The sequence below is a fragment of the Microcaecilia unicolor genome, chromosome 6, assembly GCF_901765095.1.
Source record: "Microcaecilia unicolor chromosome 6, aMicUni1.1, whole genome shotgun sequence".
NCBI lineage: Eukaryota > Metazoa > Chordata > Amphibia > Gymnophiona > Siphonopidae > Microcaecilia > Microcaecilia unicolor.
In genome coordinates this window covers 62,848,357-62,864,101 of record NC_044036.1, presented here as the reverse complement: position 1 = coordinate 62,864,101, position 15,745 = coordinate 62,848,357, and the positions used below count along the sequence as shown (strand labels likewise).

At 45.1% G+C, this 15,745-nt stretch overlaps 1 protein-coding gene across 1 annotated transcript in view; it reads left to right on the top strand.

The window, feature by feature from the left end:
* The first annotated feature begins 2,079 nt into the window (after nucleotides 1-2,079).
* The window catches only part of BCL10 (BCL10 immune signaling adaptor), a 35,054-nt gene continuing 21,388 nt past the window's right edge, over nucleotides 2,080-15,745 (top strand). The window contains exon 1 of the mRNA XM_030206593.1: nucleotides 2,080-2,275. Coding sequence (XP_030062453.1) covers nucleotides 2,225-2,275 — 51 coding nt within the window. The 5' untranslated portion in view covers nucleotides 2,080-2,224. The remainder of the gene's footprint in view (nucleotides 2,276-15,745) is intronic.

The window sequence follows — 15,745 nt, the reverse complement described above, 5'->3', positions numbered from 1 at the left end:
CGCACCTCCAACGTTCTATGAAGCCTCTTTTAGCCAAATGTGAAGGGGGTGAGATCGCATTGTCTGCCCCGCCCACGCGTCAAACGTGATGACGTCAAGGGCGGAGCAATGACACTCAACCAATCGCATCGCTCGGCAGCGAAGCGTCAGGGAAGGAGGCGGCGCTCTCGACGTCTAGCCTTCCCTTCGCTGTGTTCCGCCTTCTTCTGACGTCAAGGATGACGTCAAAAGAAGGCGGAACAAAGCGAAGGGAAACCTAGACGTCGGGAGCGCCGCCTCCTTCCCTGACGCTTCGCTGCCGGAACCGCCACGCAGGTAAATTTTAAAAGAAGAAAAAAAAAAAAACCCGATGCATGGATGCGAAGGGGGGGAGGAGAAGAGGGCGGGCCAGGCTGGGACATGGGAGAGAGAGGAGCATGGATGCGAGGGGGGGTCATGGAAGGGAGAGAGGGGACTTGCTGGAAAAGGATGAATGGAGGCGGCAGGGGACAGAGGAGCATGGATTGCAGGGCAGGCCTCAGGCAGAGAGGGGAAATGCTGGATAGGGATGAATGGAGGGGGCAGGTGACAGAGTAACATGGATGGCCATGGATTGGGACGGCAGGGCTCAGGGAAAGGGGAATTGCTGGATAGGGATGAATGGAGGGGACAGATGGGCATGGATGGATATGGATTGCAGGACAGGCCTCAGGCAGAGAGGGGAAATGCTGGAAAGGGATGAATGGAGGGGGCAGGAGACAGAGTCACATGGATGGCCATGGATTGGGAGGGCAGGGCTCAGGGAAAGGGGAATTGCTGGATAGGGATGAATGAAGGGGACAGATGGGCATGGATGCATATGGATTGCAGGACAGGCCTCAGGCAGAGAGGGGAAATGCTGGATAGGGATGAATGGAGGGGGCAGGTGACAGAGTAACATGGATGGCCATGGATTGGGACGGCAGAGCTCAGGGAAAGGGGAATTGCTGGATAGGGATGAATGGAGGGGACAGATGGGCATGGATGGATATGGATTGCAGGGCAGGCCTCAGGCAAAGAGGGGAAATGCTGGAAAGGGATGAATGGAGGGGACAGAGGAGCATGGATGGCCACACACACACTCTCTCTATCACACTGTGTCTCACATACACACTTGCACACACTCTCATTCTCACACACACACTCTCTCACAAACACACTCACACCCAGACTCACTCTCTCTCTCACACACTCACACTTTCACTCTGACTCTCAAACAGTCACTCTCACATACACTCTCCCAAACATACACACTCCGAGGAAAACCTTGCTAGCGCCCGTTTCATTTGTGTCAGAAACGGGCCTTTTTTTACTAGTGTTCAATAAAAAAGGTATCATCTTATTTTCTTTTCCATGTTTTATTTTGTTTGATTTCTATTGATAACCTACAGTAAAAAAAAACTCCAAAAGGCCGATTTATCAAAGGCACTGCTACTAGACATACATAGCGCTGTACACATTACATGCAGGTACTTTCTTTCCTTATCAATCCTTGACAAACCAGGCCCAAAATATTTTTTTCATAAACTACTGATAACTAGAGTTCGAATACCAAAGAGTCACCCACAAACTCTCACCAATTTACACATAAGCGACCACAGGAAGAACGATAAACAAGACAGAAAAGGAGAGGCAGGAAAGCTGTGACGCAATACATTCCAAGCAAAAGGTAAAAAAAACGGATACAGCGGGATCCTCGGGATCTTCCCGGATTCCATCAGAAAACTTTTAAAAGTTCATTTTTTTGCCAGTCGTTTAGATATGTACATTTTACATATATCCTCCGAATTTTGAAATTCCAAAGGTGGAAGCATTTCGTCCATTTCTGAAAGCAGCATCAATAATTAAAAACAACGACGTTACTCCTCTACCGCATGTGCCTGCAGGTAAAAACACCTTCTATTCGAACGAAATTACCCTGGAGGTGCCTGTCTGAGCCAACGAGCGTTAATACTACTACAGCGACCCTGAGCCAATCAGCAAAAGCAAGCAAGCGGAGGAAGTCGAGCAGCGACCAATCAGAGACTACTTGATATTTCCTCCGCTCCAGGAAGACGAGGCCGCTAGCAGTGGGTGGCGGCGGGTATCCACGGGTTGGACTGTGTGTGTAGTTTCGGCATTGCTTTTGGCGCGGAGGGTCTTGTTGTGTTTCCGCTGTGAAGCGTCTTCGTACTGGGTGATAGTGGAAGGCGCTGCGACAGCGGCTATGAGTAATCTACAGTTAAACGAGGATGAAATGGCTGAGGTGAAGCGGGAGGTGAGCGATGATGCCTACTGTGTCTGGGGGGGAGTTCCTGTTTCTGGTCGCAAAGCGACAACACTTAAGTCAGCTTATTGCTTTTACATGAGGTGTGGGCAAGTTTCAAAAGTTTTTATGTTGCTCTTAAAACATTAGAAACGAGTCCAAAAAGCACTACTTAGGCTAAGCTTTGATTTAAAGGCAAAAGGTTAAAAAAAAAAAAGGGATACAGCGGGATCCTCCCGGATTCGATTTACAAACCTTTAAAAGTTAATTTTTTTCTTTGCCCAGTCGTTTACATGTGGACATTTTACATATGTTCTACAAAATAAATGTTTTTAGAAGAAGACAGCTGATGCAGTTAACGCTGAGGATTATTCTCCCGGGATCCATTTCCTTACCAATCTTGTCCTCCTTAAAAGTTGGCGATCATCCGTGCGACGGTACATTACGCGTAACTTAGCGGATCGGGCGTTCTCAAACTTAAAATAAGGTTTAATGACAGAAGGAGCGCGTCTTTGTTTTCATGGCCGCTACTGCTTACAGTATTTAGTGATCACCAGCCATAACCCAGCGCTGCACAAATCTTTTAGAAGGTTAAACAAAGAGGAGTAATAGACTGGAGTGGAAGTGAGCCTATCTAGCCCACTGTAAGCAAGAAAGCCAATTTGGTTAATCTCTGTTTCCACTCCCCCGCGCGGCTGTCATTGCCATACACTCAAATCACAGCAAACAAACCTATGAGCTGCTGCTAGGAAGTTTAATAGACAGGAGTGGAAGTGAGCCTATCTAGTCCACTGTAAGCAAGGAAGCCAATTTGGTTAATCTCTATTTCCACTGCCCCGTGCAGCTGTCATCGCCATTCACTCAAAGCAAGCAAACCTATTAGTTGCTGCATCTGTGTTGTTGTTCTTTATTGTTGATCCATCTGTAACAAGCCTAAAGCAGTTTCAGTTGGATTGGCAGGTCTTACAAGGTGGAAGATAAAATTGGGGTGACATGATACAGGCGTTCAAATATTTGAAAGGTATTAATCTGCATTTGAACCTTTTCCGGAGACGGGAAAGTGGTAGAACTAGAGGGCATGAATTGAGGTTGAAGGGGGGCAGACTAAGGAGTAATGTCGGGGAGTATTTTTTCACGGAGAAGGGTGGTGGATACGTGGAATGCCCTCCCGCGGGAGGTGGTAGATACGTGGAATGCCCTCCCGCGGGAGGTGGTAGATACGTGGAATGCCCTCCCGCGGGAGGTGGTAGATACGTGGAATGCCCTCCCGCGGGAGGTGGTGGAGATGAAAACGGTAAATGAATTCAAACATGCGTGGGATATACACAAAGGAATCCTGTTTAGAAGGAATGGATCTATGGAAACTTAGCGGACATGGGTGGCAACACCAGCATTTGGAGAATAAAAACCGGTGCAGGGCGGACTTCTATGGTCTGTGCCCTGAGAAAGGCAGGGACAAATCAAACTCAGATATACATATAAAATATTACATACCATGTAAAATGAGTTATCTTGTTGGGCAGACTGGATGGACCGTTCAGGTCTTTATTTGCTGTCATTTACTATCTGTTGCTATGAATATTTTAAAAAAGCTTCAAAATTTATTGTAAATGGTAGTTGTAGTCATTTTTCTTCACTGTTCTGTGCAATATAGATGACCAGATTTTGTTTCCTAATGGATTCATCTTAACTGTTGTAATCTGATCCCAATTACACCAGGATCTTGGTGTATGTGGCCCTTCTGATCCCAATTACACCAGGATCTTGGTGTATGTGGCCCTTCTGATCCCAATTACACTAGGATCCTGGTGTATGTGGCCCTTCTGATCAAAAGTACACCAGGATCCTGCGTATGCAGCCCTTCTGATCGAAAATACAGCAGGATCCTGATGTATGCGACCCTTCTGAACTCAAATACACCAGGATCCTGCTGTATGTGGCCCTTCTGATGAGAGGGTCAGGGGTATATGTTCAGAAGAATGTATTTATGTAAAAATCTTTTCAGTTTTCATTATAAGCTTACTGCCTGTAACTATACACATTATAGCATATCCTTCCAATATACTATTTCATTCATATGCTCTGTATGTTTAGTCCCTATTCTATTCATTATTTATATGTATTCTATTATACGCATTGTTCTTGCAATAGTAGCACCTTCTGAGAGCATTGTATATGTGAACACATTTTTTGACGTTTAGCAAAGGATGTTATTCCCACATTTTATCTTTTCATTTTATTTGTTTTTTACCATGTTATTGCTTACTGTGGTTTTTTATCATATGTTTTATGTTTTTTTACTTAATTTTTCTTTATTTGCATATGTATGTTTTATAGACTCCTGATGCAGGCCTGACGGCCGAAACACAACAGTTGTGTCGAGTCTTTTCATCAATAAACTTTTTAAGATTCTTGTCCCCAGGATTTGTATTCCCGTGGTCAAACATCCCACTCTCACTTATACTTGCCCTTCTGATGAGAAACTAGGTGTATGCTGCCCCTCGACAATGAATACAGCTGGATTTAGGTGTGAGCAGCTCTTCCAGAAAGTTTTAGACATATGCAAATAGAGCTTCTACTGTGTCTAGCTGGTACAATCATTTTTAATGCTGTTTTGCTGATTTAAAATTTTATGTTATGTTCATATGAGAAGCTTTAAAATAAATGACATTTTTGTCAAATTTAAAAATACGACACACACAGGCATTAAAACTTTTGCAAATATTTTGATAGAGGACTATCTTTATTGTCATCATGAAGAAAAAAGCAGGCATCTAGTGCTCCATTGAAAACCACAATACAGCACTGGAAATAACAAAGCAGCTTCTGCAGTACTGACAAAAATTTTGAAAATAACCCTCCCCCCCTCACAGACACTTAGAAATTCCACCAGCCCCCACAACTCCTCTTAGATCTTCTCCCCCCCCCCACCCCCATCCATCCCATCTCCTAATAAGAAAGAAGGCAAATCTACTTTGCTATTGTTTTTGACAAATTGAGATGGCTGCTGCAGGGGGACCGGCTTCAACTTTATAGTCATACCGTCTCCTGTGGACCAGATAAGCTCATCCCATGTCCCCTCATTTAACCTTAAGGAGATAGCGATAAGAGTTTTCATTTTGGCACAGTATAAGTCATCACAAGAATAAAATATAAGAAAACCAAAGGATTGCATAAGGAGCTTATAACCCATGTAGTTATGTTTAAACAAAAGAGATCTGCATGAAACAAAATATTTATTTTTATTTGGACTTATAAAACCACTTGCCCCTGAAACATGTTCAAAACAGAATAATCCATTTGTGTATCTGAAAGGTAAACTGTTATAAAACAGATTCCATGTGCCCCAATGAAAGGAGAGTTTAATTCTACTTCCATTGAATTATTGTCTATTGTAACGTGCTTCTCACTGGCCTCCCACTTAGCCATCTCTCTCCTCTTCAATCACTCCAAAACTCTCACTGAAATCTGGCCATCTGAATTGTATAGAACAGTGAACAAAAATGAGCACAAACTACAGAATTAATAATTTCTGTTTCTACTAGCTGCAATAATGTTTGAAGTTGTTTTAGTGATATTCAATTATGTCTTTTCTCTTCCACCTTGTAAGGCACTGCCTATCCAACAAAAACATTGACCTACAATAAAGAACGACAAGCAGCTCATAGGTTTGCTTGCTGAACGACAGCTGATGTAGTTAACGCTGAGGATTATTCTCCCGGGATCTTCCTATTTCCTTACCAATCTTGTCCTGTAAGCAGCAGCGGTCGTCAAAACAAAGACGCACTCCAGTCTTAAGGTCGTACTTGGATCCCAGGGATCCCGCAGATCTGACTTTTACACCGTCCCTTGATTAAATTATTCTGTCTCAAGTTCCATATATATGTGCTTTTAATTATATTAGGGTGCTGGATTATTTGTTTAGTGCCTCTGCAAAGTATCAGTGAGTGGATTGTTTTTTGTAGTGTTATAACTATTCCCTTCATATATGGATGTGTGTATTGTGGTCCTTATACATTATCATAGCATATAAGGCCCTCTAGGCTATCCCATTTAATTCTTATTTATGCTTCACTTAATCTGTCTTCCCTCTTCACAATTTAGGATGATGTTTGCTTATCCTATGGCTTCTTGTATTATGTTACTGTTCTTAACTCTGCCACTTCCCGTAGGAGCCTATTTCATCAGAGCTTGACAGATCCCAGGTGCCAGGTTGTAATATGACTAGAAATTTGCTTATGGCACCTGCACCTGGAGCAGGAGTTTCTTCCTCCCTGTATTGTGCAACTTTGTGTGAGCCTGCCTGAGCTGCCCAGCTTAGAAACTTTATGCACTGGGAGGCCTTGTATGATAGTTAGGCCCTGCAGTGCCTAACTCTAGTGTTGCCAGATGGAAAAACTTTCCACGCCCAAAACCAGCCCAAAAACTGCACAGTCATTTGCATACGAATGGCATTAATAAATATTAATGATGTCAATTTGCATATGAATGACACCATTAATAAATATTAATGAGGCCATTTGCACACAAATGAAGTCATTAAGCCCGCCTCCGTGGGGCTTCTATTGGCCGCGGCCGCGGGAAAACCAGCCAACCCGCAGCCGGCTAAAAAAATCACAGCGGGGCAAAAAAAAGCTGCCCCAAATCCTGCAACCCGCACACAGCGTGAAAAAGCCGCAGCGGGTTGTAAAGGAGCCCAGTTGGGCGAGAAACCCCCGCAGCCCTGGCAACTGAACTCTCTTATATGGTAGTTAGGCCCCACCTAATGCTTCATCATGAGTCATCTCTCTCCTCCCTCCTATAAGGTACAAAAGGGTTTGGGGGGAGGATTGCCTATCAGAGTGGACTTGGGGGAGCGGGCCAAGCTCCCAATGGACCACCAGGGCTTTTTAAAAGTTTATGGAGGGGGGGGGGGGTTAGGGGTCTACTGGACAACTAGGGCTTTTTCTGATTTTAGTTTGGAGAGGGGGAAGTCGGGTCCACTGGACCACCAAAGATTTTTTTAAAGGTTGGGCTGATTGGAGGGGGAGGGCATGGGACTGGATGGGATGGGCCAGGGTTAAAAACAAAATTATTAATAGGGAAGGGGTTGGGATAAGGGACACTGTGGCATTTTTAAATTTTTTTTAAGAAATGTCCTTTCCTGTCAGTGTCTGAGCCAATCCAGGAAAATTAGCACAGAATAGTGAGCAGCTAATTAATACTGTGGCTTTAATGCAGCATTAATATGCATGCTCATTATTCTGAGCATGCCGTGGCAATCTTGCTGTGCTAGTTTCATGATAGAATATGATTCTGCTGAGAACCTTTGAGAATCAGCCTTGCAGAGTGGCATGGTGCAGAGAGGGGGAAGTTCTGTTTGGGTGCTTGCAGATAGAAGGATGAGTTGCTTTGAGGGCTTGCTGGCATGTAGTAGAGGGAGACTGACTGAATTGTAGGGGCAGGGCGCATCAATGACTGGCTTAAAAGGATGGGGATAGGGGCTGGTGGGGGTGGGCCAGTTGAGTTACTGTGATACAGGCTGAGGGGTATAGGTGGATTGGCTTGCTGGAGGGGGGGCAATCAGCACTCAATCACTAATAAGAAAATTAGCACAGAATAGTGAGCAACTAATTAATACTGTGATTTTTAACATAACATTAATTGCATGCTCATTCTGAGCATTGCATGGCAATCTTGCTGCACTAGGTTCATTATAGAATTAGATTTTACTGAGAACCTTTGAGCATCAGCCTTGGAGAGCAGCACGGTGCATCTCTATAACATCAGCAAAATCCGACCCTTCATCTCTGAGCACTCTACCAGAACCCTCATCCACACTCCTATTACCAGAGACTATTGTAACCTGCTTCTCACTGTCCTCCCACTTAGCCATCTCTCTCCTCTTCAATCAGTCCAAAACTCTGCTGCACGACTCATTTCCCCCCAAAATCGCTATGCTCACAATAACCCTCTCCTCAAATCACTTCACTGGCTCCCTATCCGTTTCCGTATTCAGTTCAAACTTCTCTTACTGACCTATAAGTGTATTCACTCTGCTTCTTCCCAGTACCTCTCCACTCTTGTCTCTCCCTACACCCCCACTCGGGCACTCCGTTCTGTTGACAAATCACTCTTGTCTGTCCCCTTCTTCTCTACTGCTAATTTCAGACTCCGTTCCTTCTATCTCGCTGCACCACACGCCTGGAGTAGACTTCCCGAGCATGTACGTCTAGCCCTGTCTTTGGCCGTCTTCAAGCTACGCTGCTTTTGAGTCCTAACCACTGCTTACTTGCCTGTACCTTTTATCCCCTCCTCTTTATTCCCCTTACCTCTTAATTGTTCTGTCTGTTACCTCTTATTTAGATTGTAAGCTCTTTGAGCAGGGACTGTCTTTATGTGTATGGTGTACAGCTCTGTGTATGTCTTGTAGTGCTGTAGAAGTGTTAAGTAGTAGTAGTAGTAGTAGACAGGGAAGTTCTGCTTTGGTGGCCACAGACAGAAGGATGAGTTGCTTTGAGGGCTAGGTGGGAGAAATAAGGAGACAGACTGGCTTACTGGGGTATACTAGAGAGACACTGACTGACTTATAGAGGCGGGGGCATAAGTGGATAGAAGGATGGGGCTGGTGTGGTGGACCAGTTGGCTCACTGGGATACAGGGGAGTAGATGGATTGGCTTGCTGTGTGGTGAGGGCTAACTGGTGTTGGGAAGGAAAGGGCTAGGGTGGTGGCTGATTTCAGGAAGGAGGGAGATATGGAGAGGAAGGAGCTAAAAGAGATTGTGACCACAGGGTGGGGAGAGAGCAAGAGTAGGTGACAGCTGGGGGGGGGGGGGGGAGAGACAGTGATACTGGGTTGGAAGGGGGGCTGTTGGCCCTGTTTTCTTCCAGTGACCAGTAAAAAAGAGAAAGCAGACCAACTGGTTGAAATAAAAACACAAAAGATGGATTAAAACTACAGGCAGTTTCCTCTAACCGCCCAACATGACCATGCTTCGTCCTCTCAAGGGCTTTGTCAGGGGCTTAACATAAACCAGAAGGTTTCCCTATCTGGTAGGTACAAAACAGCATACAGTTATAAACTTGCAGAGCAACAGGTTATTTCACTCACAGCAGCTGCAGCTTGTTGCACAGACTGCTCTTATGTGAAAATGTCTATGTGACCTTTTTTGCTATTAAAGGTCTGTTTTATTAATCTTTTTTTATTGGACAAGGAGTGGGGAAAACAGCCTTGTGTAGCTGATCTCAGAAGAGATCTTGCCCCTGGTCTTCAACTTTTGGCGGAAACAACTGGGAAGTGGGGGGTTTTAACTGCTGGCTCCTTTGGGTTGACAAATGACATAGAAAGTGTAACCTATATAGAACAGCAGGTACAATCCTAAACAAAAGCATAGAGGAGGAAACTCCATGCCTTTCATTAGAGCTGCAGATCTGAGTCTTTCCACCTTACAGGGCAGATAGGTGGACCATGCTGGTCTCTGCCATCTGTTACTCTATTACCTCTTCTATAGCGTCCCACAGATCAATCCAGAGACGAGTGGGTTATGTCCCTTTACCAGCAGGTGGAGATGGAGAGAACCTCCGAGGTTTAGTATATGTGGACCTGTGCATCCATCTTACTCTCAGTATTCTCTCTATCTCAGCAGGTGGATAGACATATCCTGTGCAGCTCTTTGGATGGGCCTTGCTCCTAGCCTGTTCCCTCAGGTTTAGTTGAGCGTGGGGTCTTGGCTAGGCTCGGCCATGTTGGGGGTACACCTGGTGTTGGCTTCAGCCTAACCCCTGGTAAGCCTTTCCTCGGCTGAGAGGTGCCCAGCTCTCAGGTGCTGTGGAGGACTTGTATCTCATCTGCATATCCTTACAGCCTTCTCCGGGGTGACTCCCAGGTCCACTCTGATCTACTCAGGGCCTCCGCTCTGGGTGCCCCGCATCTGACGGTGTGCGTGGCATTTTCTCTTTATATTTATTTTCTCCCAGTTACTACTTATGTCTCCAGTACACATTTTCTTTGTGGTACTGTTCTTCCTAATCTGTTTCTCCATTTGAAACCACTGTACACTGCAGGAACACATTGTCCACCCTCTGTATTCATCATCTCACCATCTCTTTTTTCCTCTTCCTTTTTCTCAGCTCTCAACCGTCAACATTTCCTTCCTTCCATTCATCCATCTCCTTTCTATTGTGAGTACATCTCGCCTTCGTCGCTGTCGTCATACTTCTCCTACCGTTCTCTGTACTCTTGCTCCTTCTCCTGCTCTCCTCTGGGGACATTAATCCCAATCCTGATCCTCCACATCAGCTCTCATCCTATTTGTGCAGCTTACACCGTAATATCTCCAGTCTAATTTCTGTTCCTCTCCTCCACCTTCTTCCCTGCCTTTCTCTTGTGCTCTGTGGAATGCCCGCTCTGTCTGTAACAAACTTTCCTACATCCATGACCTCTTTATCTCTCGTACTCTCCATCTGCTTGCCCTAACTGAAACTTGGCTTTACCCTGAAGACTTCTTCAGTCGTGGCCCTATGCCATGGAGGTTATCTTTTCTTCCATACTCTTCGCCCAGTTGGCCGCTGAGGTGGTGTCGGGCTACTACTTTCATCCTCTTGTAGATTTCAACCTCTTCTTCCACCTCAGTCTCACTGTTTTTCTTCCTTTGAAGTCCAGTCCATCCGCCTATTTGTTCCTCTGCCTCTCTGAGTAGCAGTCATTTATCGACCCCCTGATAAGTCCCTTTCTTCCTTTCTCACTGACTTTGACGCCTGGCTTTCCTTCTTTCTTGAACCTTCATCTCCTTCCCTCATTCTTGGGGATTTTAACATTCATGCTAATGATCCCTCTGACTCTTATGCTTCTCAGTTTCTTGCTTTAACATCCTCTTTCAATCTTCAACTATGCTCCACTGCCCCTACTCACCAGAATGGCCACTGTCTTGATCTTATCCTCTTCTCAAACTGCTCACTCCCCAGTTTCTGTGGCGCAACTCTTCCCCTTTCTGACCATCATCTGATAACTTTCATACTTAAACACCCTACTCCCCAGTCCCGCCCAATCTTAACCAATACATTTAGGAATCTTCAGGCTATTGACCCTTCTACTCTGTTCTCCAGTGTTTTCAAATCTCTTCTCTACCACTATATTATCCAAATCTGTCAGTGAGGCTGTCTCTTCCTATAATACTATTCTCTCCTCTGCTCTGGATACTCTCGCTCCTCCCATTCCCCGTTCTGTAAAACGTAGCAAACCCCAGCCTTGGCTGACCTCTAGAATCTGCTACCTACGTTCCTGTGCTCGCTCTGCCGAACGCCTTTGGCTGAAATACCGTGCCCATGCTGATTTCATACACTTCAAATTCTTGCTGACCTCCTTCCAGTCTGCTCTTTTACTTGCCAAACAGGACTATTACATACAGTTGACAAATTCTTTTGGCTCAAACCCTCGACGTCTCTTTGCCACACTGAACTCTCTCCTCAAAGTGCCTTCACTTTCCCCCCAGACTCTGGCTGAGTACTTTCATGATAAGGTTCACAAGATTAAACTTGAATTCTCTACCAGGTCACCTCCACCTCTCCTTCCCTTAGTCCATTCTCTCAACCCTCCAACCCCTGCCTCATTTTCTTCCTTTTCACTGAAGAGGAAACTACACATCTTCTTTCCTCCTCGAAACTAACCACCTGTTCCTCTAATCCTATTCCCACCCATCTTCTTAACACTATCTCTCCTACTGTCATCCCTTTTATCTGTCATATCCTCAATCTTTCACTTTCCACTGCGACTGTTCCTGATGCCTTCAAACATGCCGTAGTCACACCACTCCTTAAAAAACCTTCATTGGACCCTACCTGTCCTTCCAACTATCGCCCCATCTCCCTCCTTCCTTTCCTATCCAAGATACTTGAACGTGCTGTTCACCGCCGTTGCCTTGATTTTCTTTCATCTCAAGCTATTCTTGATCCACTTCAGTCTGGCTTTCGCCCCCTTCATTCAACTGAAACAGCGCTTGCTAAAGTCTCCAATGATCTGTTCCTAGCCAGATTCAAAGGTCTCTATTCTATCCTCATCTTCTCGATCTATCTGCTGCTTTTGACACTGTTGATCACAGCCTACTCCTTGATACGCTGTCCTCACTTGGATTTCAGGGCTCTGTTCTTTCCTGGTTTTCTTCTTATCTCTCCCAGCATACCTTTAGCGTATACTCTAGTGGATCCTCCTCTACTTCTATCCCACTGTCAGTTGGTGTACCTCAGGGATCCGTCCTGGGACCTCTATTCTCCATCTCTACTTCTTCCCTTGGTACTCTGATCTCATCCCATGGTTTTCAGTATCATCTTTACGCTGACGACTCCCAGATCTACCTCACCACACCAGAAATCTCAGCTGAAATCCAGGCCAAAGTATCAGCCTGCCTGTCTGACATTGCTGCCTGGATGTCTGAGCGCCATCTGAAACTAAACATGACCAAGACTGAGCTTCTCATCTTTCCCCCTAAACCAACCTCTCCTCCTCCCCCATTCTCTATTTCTGTGGATAACAATCTCATCCTTCCTGTCTCATCAGCTCGTAACCTTGGGGTCATCTTCGACTCCTCCCTCTCCTTCTCTGCACATATTCAGCAGACTGCTAAAACCTGTTGTTTCTTTCTCTATAATATCAGCAAAATTCGCCCTTTCCTTTCTGAGCACACTACCAGAACCCTCATCCACACTCTCATTACCTCTCGCTTAGACTATTGCAACTTGCTTCTCACAGGTCTCCCACTTAGCTATCTCTCTCCTCTTCAATCTGTTCAAAATTCTGCTGCACGACTAATATTCCGCCAGTGTTGTTATGCTCATATTAGCCCTCTCCTCAAGTCACTTCACTGGCTTCCTATCCGTTTCCGCATAGAGTTCAAACTCCTCTTATTGACCTATAAGTGCATTCACTCTGCAGCTCCTCAGTATCTCTCCACTCTCATCTCTCCCTTCATTCCTCCCCGGGAACTCCGTTCACTGGGTAAATCTCTCTTATCTGCACCCTTCTCCTCCACTGCTAACTCCAGACTCCGTTCCTTGCTGCACCATATGCCTGGAATATACTTCCTGAGCCAGTACAGTACGTCAAGCTCCATCTTTGGCTGTCTTCAAATCTAAGCTAAAAGCCCACCTTTTTGATGCTACTTTTAACTCCTAACCCTTATTCACTTGTTCAGAACCTTTATTTTATCATCCTCACTTTAATGTTCCCTTATCTCTTGTTTGTCCTGTTTGTCCTAATTAGATTGTAAGCTCTGTCGAGCAGGGACTGTCTCTTCATGTTCAGGTGTACAGCGCTGCGTACGTCTAGTAGCGCTATAGAAATGATGAGTAGTAGTAGGTGGTGCCAGGTCCCTCCCCCACCCCCAGGATGGAAACACAGTTCTCTGAGCTGTTCTACTAGGGAATACTTGGTCATTTGCAAGGAAACCGTGAGTGTGGGGCTCTGTTTGTTCTCATCCCTTTAGGGTTTTTCTGCTGTGGCTAAGACTTTTTGCTGTCAGTTTTATATATTTTTCTGTGATGTGGTCACGTCGCTTGCAACCTTGTCTGAGTCTTGCTGCTGCATTCTGAATCAACTGGAGCTGGTGCAGGCCCTTTGTAGTCAGACCATTGTATAGTGCATTGCAGTAATCCAGTCTTGATGTTACCATGGCATGCACAACTGGGATAAGATTTTCCTTCTCGATGTAAGGAGAGAGGCAGCGTAGCTGTCACAAATAGTAGAAGCAGCTCTTGAAGGTTGCTTGAATTTGTAAATGATTTAGAGATGGGAGTAACTAGCGAGGTAATTAAATTTGCTGATGACACAAAGTTATTCAAAGTCGTTAAATCACGACAGGATTGTGAAAAATTACAAGAGGACATTACGAGACTGGGAGACTGGGCGGCTAAATGGCAGATGATGTTTAATGTGAGCAAGTGCAAGGTGATGCATGTGGGAAAAAAGAACCCGAATTATAGCTACGTCATGCAAGGTTCCACGTTAGGAGTTACGGACCAAGAAAGGGATCTGGGTGTCATAGTCGATAACACACTGAAACCTTCTGCTCAGTGTGCTGCTGCGGCTAGGAAAGCGAATAGAATGTTGGGTATTATTAGGAAAGGTATGGAAAACAGGTGTGAGGATGTTATAATGCCGTTGTATCGCTCCATGGTGCGACCGCACCTTGAGTATTGTGTTCAATTCTGGTCGCCGCATCTCAAGAAAGATATAGTAGAATTGGAAAAGGTGCAGCGAAGGGCGACTAAAATGATAGCGGGGATGGGACGACTTCCCTATGAAGAAAGACTAAGGAGGCTAGGGCTATACAGCTTGGAGAAGAGACGGCTGAGGGGAGACATGATAGAGGTATATAAAATAATGAGTGGAGTGGAACAGGTGGATGTGAAGCTTCTGTTCACGCTTTCCAAAAATACTAGGACTAGGGGGCATGCGATGAAACTACAGTGTAGTAAATTTAAAACAAATCGGAGAAAATTTTTCTTCACCCAACGTGTAATTAAACTCTGGAATTCGTTGCCGGAGAAAGTGGTGAAGGCGGTTAGCTTAGCAGAGTTTAAAAAGGGGTTGGACGGTTTCCTAAAGGACAAGTCCATAAACCGCTACTAAACGGACTTGGAAAACTCCAAAATTCCAGGAATAACATGTATAGAATGTTTGTACGTTTGGGAAGCTTGCCAGGTGCCCTTGGCCTGGATTGGCCGCTGTCGTGGACAGGATGCTGGGCTCGATGGACCCTTGGTCTTTTCCCAGTATGGCATTACTTATGTACTTATGTAAGTGTTGAATCTAACTGTATTCCAAGGTTCCTGACTTGTGATTTGAGGGGGAGTTCATACTTCCCAAAAGGGATTTTGAAGTCAGGTATGTATCCACTTGTGTTAGGGCCCCAGAGAAGCTCGGTTTTACTTGGGTTCAGGCAAAGTTCGTTGTGTTTAGCCCATTCTTGAATTGATGTTAGACAAGTAATCAGTTTATTCAAGGCTGTAGGTAAGTCAGATTCAGTGGGTATGAGTAGCTGCACATCATCCGCATAGATGTAGAACTGAGTGTCCATTGACCGAATCAGCTCAGCTATTGGCTTGAGGTAGATATTGGCCAGAATAGGTGACAGTATCGATCCTTGTGGTACCCCGCAGCTCACTGTCCATGGTAGTGATGAGTTGCTGCCAAACATTATGGATTGTTTCCTGTCTGATAGATAGGATCTGAATCAGGCAAGTACTGTACCATTGATACCTGTTTCTGCCATTCGTGCTAGCAAGATATCATGATCCACAGTGTCAAAAGCTGCTGAGAAATCTAGCAGTACTAACATCAAGGCGAATCCCTTGCCTCGGTGTCTGTGAAGATCATCTAGCAGGGATACGAGGACTGTTTCTGTTCCATAACCGGATCTGAATCCAGATTGACATGGATCTAGCCAGTTAATTTTCTAGCCATTCATTAAGTTGAACACAGACTGCTTGCTCTATGAGTTTCTCTAGAA